This window comes from Hypomesus nipponensis, chromosome 2 (assembly GCF_054491055.1).
Source record: "Hypomesus nipponensis isolate SF chromosome 2, ASM5449105v1, whole genome shotgun sequence".
NCBI classification, from domain to species: domain Eukaryota; kingdom Metazoa; phylum Chordata; class Actinopteri; order Osmeriformes; family Osmeridae; genus Hypomesus; species Hypomesus nipponensis.
In genome coordinates, this window is record NC_140362.1 from 22,599,544 (window position 1) to 22,605,633 (window position 6,090).

At 45.7% G+C, this 6,090-nt stretch overlaps 1 protein-coding gene across 1 annotated transcript; it reads right to left on the reverse strand.

Moving 5' to 3' along the window:
• Positions 1–245: 245 nt before the first annotated feature.
• On the reverse strand, positions 246–5,374 carry ecm1b (extracellular matrix protein 1b). Its single transcript, XM_084669029.1, has 12 exons — positions 5,051–5,374; positions 4,603–4,668; positions 4,408–4,470; positions 4,239–4,307; positions 3,383–3,684; positions 2,931–3,219; positions 2,519–2,769; positions 2,117–2,310; positions 1,653–1,959; positions 1,270–1,481; positions 961–1,042; positions 246–799 (listed from the first exon to the last, which is right to left on the reverse strand). Exons 1-12 carry the CDS (start codon positions 5,118–5,120, stop codon positions 617–619), a joined length of 2,088 nt encoding a protein of 695 aa, XP_084525155.1. The 5' UTR covers positions 5,121–5,374; the 3' UTR covers positions 246–616.
• Positions 5,375–6,090: the final 716 nt, after the last annotated feature.

A 6,090-nucleotide genomic window follows, 5' to 3' on the forward strand; every position in this document is an offset into this window, starting at 1 on the left:
TAGTGGTTCAAAAAATTAATTGGGAACAATGAAATTCATAACATTATACACATTTAATATAAAATGTAAAAACGTATATCAATAAAGACCAGTTACTAACAGCCGGTCCTGAAAGTGTCCTCGGGTGGCACAGCCCCCACAGTTACATTATAGATACACAGTTCACCCCAAAATGGAACTAGTCTGTGATGGTGCAGACATTCTTATGGCGGTAAAGACACACAAATATGACAATGACACAGGAAACCATTTGAAAATGTAAATTTATTGGAAATGCTGAAGATAATCTTGATCAAAAGATGAACTGAATTTGCAGCTCCGTACCTATAGAAAACCTATGCAGATTTAAACTAAATTAAACATGAATATGTGTACAAAATAAGTGGTGGAAAGATATAAAAGCATGTGGATTTGTTAAAAGGCATCTATTTAAAACAGTATCTCTCTTAATCCTTCTCATTGTTTAAAATATTTAGCTTCTAACAGTAATACTGGCTTCTTTTTGTGCACTGATTAAGTAGGTCACTAGAGGGGAATAACATGGTGGACTGCATTGGATATTAAGGATGACATCTTACTCCAGCCATGCCTGTCCCCTGATTGGCCTACTGCTTACTCAAGAGAGTGGACACTTCCTCTTCCTGACACGTGGGGACCTAGTTGCCTGGGTGACTGCATCCATGATCAGCCCAGAGAAGCAGCTAAAGGGCGAGTCTTGGGAACCAGAGGAGCAACAGCGGTGGGCAGGAGTGGAGGAGGGCTTCCCTGATGAACACAGCCTCTTTGCCATGGTTGCAAGCTGGGATCAGAAAAAAAATGTATGGAAGTAAAAAACTATCACAATAAAATGTTTCCATTTATTCTAGTAAGTAAACTGTGAATATTTATCATTTAAAAAAGATCCCCTTCTGAAAGCTGTCACTTATCACCACCACCTCCTACCTTCAGGAAACGACTCACCTTCTCCTGCACGCATGTAGTCCTCTGGTTGTCAGGTAGGGGGCAGCATCGATTTGCTAGGGTCTGCACAGGAAACCCAACACTGAACATGAAGGAAATCAGATGTTTGTGTCTGCTTCGGCTAGGGGTTAATTTTTCTTCCAGTAAAATTCCAAAGTGAATTTGGAAATCAGATGGCAGATAAAAATGAGAAGAGAAACTGCTGCAATTGAGACATCTATAAATCCAAACCACTTCCATATTTCACAGGATAGAAACACTGTTTCCCGTGTCTTGTCCTCATAAAAAATATTACACGCATCGACTTACTTCTTCTTGTCGATCTTGTGAGTGCCACAGATGTGTCCGAGGGTGGGTTCTTGCAGGGCAGACTGGGGGGAGTGCAGAACCTTGCCGTAGCCTGGGTGTGGGGCACGGCCAGAGAAACAGCCATATCGAGCATCTCCCTGAACCATCTCACAACAGGAGAAACCAGAGGACTGGCCCTCTTCCTCACAGAACCTGTCCATGGCCTCACGCCACTGAGGGTGAGACAGGGGATGATGCAAGACCGAAGGAAAGAGGAAGGCAGACAATTTAATCATTGTTTCATCACTATTTATACTAAGCAACCGAGAAATGTATTTAAAGAATTTGCTGTACCGAGGTTGCTGATGTCACCCCTTTCAAATGTTTGTCTCACTCATCCGTACCTTCCCATCAGCACAGGGAAGCACATCCTTCTTCCCCTTGCAGCAATGCTTGAACCCTTTTTCCAGACGATTGACAGCCTTCGATTGACGGGCCAGCCAACCATAGCCTGTGCTTGGAAGGCACCTGGGCAAGTAGAGGGGGCGGAGCTTGCCAAAGCGGCAGACCAATTGGATGTTGTCTGCGGAGGGTCGACCTGGAGGGAAGTTGATGTCAGCTGCTCGTGTTGTAGCCCGGAGAGGCTCTCTGTGCATCTTGTCCTTGATGCTGCGGGGCCCCAGCTCAGACCTGGACACAAGCAGCTCAGACCTGGACACAAGATTAAGACAGGACAAGAGATTAAACACAACTGTCATGGATTAGATAGAATCTGAACTTCAGCCCATTCTACAGGTAAATATACATATATAACAGGTGCTGCATCTCTCTATCCTACGCATATCCACAGGGTCCTGTCTCTGCGTACCTCTGACAAGTGCTGGGGTCAAAGGTGAACACAGGGTTTGTTTTTTTGAGCGTCTCTACATCCTGGTAGGTGGGGTTAGGGGCATTGTCACGGAAACAGCTCAGATATTCTTCACCCTTCTTCATGCAGCAGGGGGGCTGTTGTGTCTTGACGATGGAATTCTCCAAACAGTACTGCTTCAGGGTCTCCACCCACTGAAGGGTACAAGAGACAAACACAGACAGATAAAGGATAAGGATGCCTTCCTGAAGGACCTGTTTCCTTCATATCTTTATAAAAACCTTGACTTACATTCAACAGTGCAAAACAAAACAGCACCCCAAATACTACATGATACTGTATCGAAATTATAATAATTATAATATATCCAAATTAAATTAGCTATTAGTGGCTGTAACTGACCGCCTGTCTGACACAGCACAGCTTCACTTCCTGCTCCTGGGTCTCGTTACCCTGGCAACACTCGTTGTACCACGACTCTACGCGGTTGATGGCGTTTTCTGCTTCTATCAAGTGTCCAAAGCCAGTAGAGGAGCGGGCAGAGTATCTAGGGCGACGATTTCCTAGGAAACAGATGGCCCTGAGGTTGTGGACCGATGGCTGGGCGGGGGGGAACAGAACGTGCGAATGTGGAAGATCCAACATTGGACGACCTGGAAGGAGACAGTGAGATGAGGACTCAGATTAGACACAGTCAGACAACCACAACAGGCCTGTCAACATTGTAAAACAGAGTATTTTAGAAAACTAGGAGGCCATTACAGGAGACACACAGCGATTTAGTGTTGATGTTGTGGCTCTGACACAAACACACCTTGGGGGTTACCGTCGGTTTCTGAGTCCATGGTCATGTTTGTCTGTGGTACAGCTGTGCCATCCACTCTGGAGGCTTCTTTCATCTCTGCGTACCTCTGACAGTTGTTGGGGTCAAAGGTGAACCTAGGTTCTGTTTGGAAGAGTGTCTCTACAAACTGGTAGCCGGGGTTTGGGGCCTCGCCACGGAAACAGCTGAGACGTGCTTCCCCTTGCTTCTTGCAGCAGTGGTAGTGGCTCGTCTTGATGGAGAACTCCTCCTCACAGAACTGCTTCAGGTTCTCCTCCCACTGAAGGATGCAGGAGACAAACACAGACAGATAGAGAAGGATAAAGACGGATGTTGAAGCTGTCTGAAGCTGAACCAAGGTCTGTGTGATTTGTCTGCCTGCTCTATAAAGATTTATATCTTTAGAAAAACTTTGACTGTTGCTATAAGTGACTGTAACTGACCGCCTGTCTGAGACAGCACAGCTTCACTTCCTGCTCCTGGGTCTCGTTACCCTGGCAACACTCGTTGTACCACGACTCTACGCGGTTGATGGCGCCTGCTTGACGTTGCAGGTAACCAAAGCCGCTCTGGGGGAGGGAGCTGGGGGGGTACCGCGGACGACGGTTGTCCTGGAAACAGATGGCTTGGAGGTTGTCGACAGACGGCTGGGCTGGAGGGAATGGAACCTGAAGCGAGGGATCCTCGTGTGAAGGAGGCCCGAAGGAGCGGGGCCCGAAGGAGCGGGGACGCAACCCCTGGCCACCTGGAAGGAGACATTGAGATGAAGATTCTGATTAGACAGCAGAACAGAACTATAGTATACTAACAATAATACTAGAGCAGCCATTACCAACCTTTTCTACTTTGCGGCTCTACTTTGTAGAGTTAAAATATTTTTGAGGCACCCCCACCACACATCTGTTCAGTTGATTTGAGATGATCACATGTTTAACAACACAGAGCCACACCGTTAGCTCTCACAGCAACAACAACAAGACAGATCAAAGAAGACAAAGTGTCCATCAACTAGATCTGTTTAAATCATTTACCAACAGTATATCAATATTTAAAAAAAGAAAATATTTTTTTTATTTTTCATTGGTTTGGCGGTCCACCTATATTACCCTCAAGGACTCTGGCCGCAGCCCATAGGTTGGGAATCGCTGTACTAGAGTACTGGACTACAGGATTATACAAAATCGTGGGTATGGGTGACAGTGTTGATGTTGTGACTCAGACACACACAGGCCCACACCAGCACACACACAAGCACACACAGACACACACAGACACACAGACACACAGACACACACAGACCTTGGAGGTTACGAACAGCGTCTAGGTCGGGGGTGACTTCAATCTGTGCCACAACTGCTCTGGATCTTTCTGCGAAAACACAGATAACATGTAGCCTTACATACTGGAGGATCAGCTAGCTGCTGTCTAGATCTTACTGAAGTGTTACAGCAGCCACGCGTCCTCCTACCTTTCTCCGCTCGGATCACGTCAGGATCAGGAGCGGCCTCTCTTTGCAGCATGTCAGGAAACTCTAACAATGACGTTTTATTTGTGAAGGAAGTGTGAAAACGTAATGTTATCTAGTATCTAAACCAGGCAGCAATGGGACAGTGCCAGTAACAGTGTTGTGGTTTAGCATCAGAACAGGATCAATGGGTCTTACCTATGGGTTCCCACATTTCCCACAATTCCAAAGGTCGCTGAAGCATATCAGGGTACTCCAAACTCTCTGAGACACGTGAATGTAAAAGACTGTAACTGCATGAAGGCAGATTGTAACACAAACGCACTCACATAGAACAAACTTATTTTGTAACTGTACCATCAACATCAACAACATGAGGTTAACAGAGCAAAGTCTCAACTCAGAAACTGTTCAGAACGGACTTTCGAGACAACAGAACAAAATGTAGGCTTTAGTACATGCTATAACTTTCTGTGTTTCGGGCAAAGGGATACGGTTATAAATAACTACATTGCAGACTGCAGATGACGGCCAGAAGGGGACACCACTGACGGAAGTGCAAGTAAGCCCAGCGTTGAAGACTTTGATGTGTTTAAATAAATGTGCGTACAAGCCATAAAACGACAAACTTAAAATACCTACATACCTTCAGACTCCGAGCGCACGAAGACCAGCACGAATGCTAACGAGCAGGCAACAGCCCAAGACCAGCCCATCGCGATTATTTAGAGACGGTGGGACGGTGTCCGATGTCTCTGTCCTCTCTGCTATCTACTACTTTACTGTCCCACAAAATCCTTTGACAGTACTTCAAAATACAGGCTGACTGCACATGAGCTTTAAGTCAAGGTCCCAGTAGATAGCTTACAGTAGGCTGTTTGCGTCCCACTTGAAGGACAAGGAATTGGATTGGTTGTTAGTGTGGATTTAGGCAAAGTCATTCGGTTTTTATAGCCTAGATGTGTTGTGATCTAAGAGAGATGAGGCGGAGATAGAGGAGAAAAGGAGGGTTGGAAAAGGTTTTCCACGTGAGTCATGGGTTCCTCTCAAATCTGGGGCAAAATTATTACATGGCGAAACGTTCTCTGTGATGCCAGATCATTATTTCGGATAAATACCTGACATGTTTTAGGCACGATTTATTTGTTTTTAAAGATGCCGTCTGTTATGCACCGTCTATCCTGTTAACATTGGGAACATAGCGTTTAATATCTTACGTGCAATGTCTGGGAGGGTGCGTTGTTCAGGTCGAAGTGTCACACAGACTATTTGGTAGTAGAACCTTACCAGCCTTACACCCCCACCCGCCACCTACGGTCTTCGTCAGACAACTGTCTGGTGGTTCCACCGCTCAAGAGCGCCCGGTCCCAACACAAGCTCTTCTCCTGTCTGTCTGTCTCCCCAATGGTGGAATCAGCTCCCCACCTCCATCAGAGACACAGACTGTCTCCCCACCTTCAAGAAAAGGCTCAAGACGCACTTGTTCCGGGAGTACATTGGCACTTAAAAATGCTTGGCTCGACCTGATGTTAGTTTCCTCCAGGATCACAATGATTCTTATTGAGAGACTTTTTGTTCTTGTTGGTTAGTTATAACAGATTTAAACTTTTGTACTCGCTGTGTAATATTTTACTGTTGATTGTTCTTCTACAGGTACACTCTTGTCTTGCACTTTTTGAGTTTCAT

What these genes read in the sequence shown, in the direction of transcription:
- ecm1b (XM_084669029.1), bottom strand. Translation starts at nt 5,120, where the DNA reads ATGGGCTGGTCTTGGGCTGTTGCCTGCTCGTTAGCATTCGTGCTGGTC. An exon ending in CGTGATCCGAGCGGAGAAAG is followed by an intron (nt 4,308 to 4,407) that starts GTAGGAGGACGC and finishes GTGTTTTCGCAG; the next exon opens with AAAGATCCAGAGCAGTTGTG. An exon ending in AACCGACGGTAACCCCCAAG is followed by an intron (nt 2,770 to 2,930) that starts GTGTGTTTGTGT and finishes GTCTCCTTCCAG; the next exon opens with GTCGTCCAATGTTGGATCTT.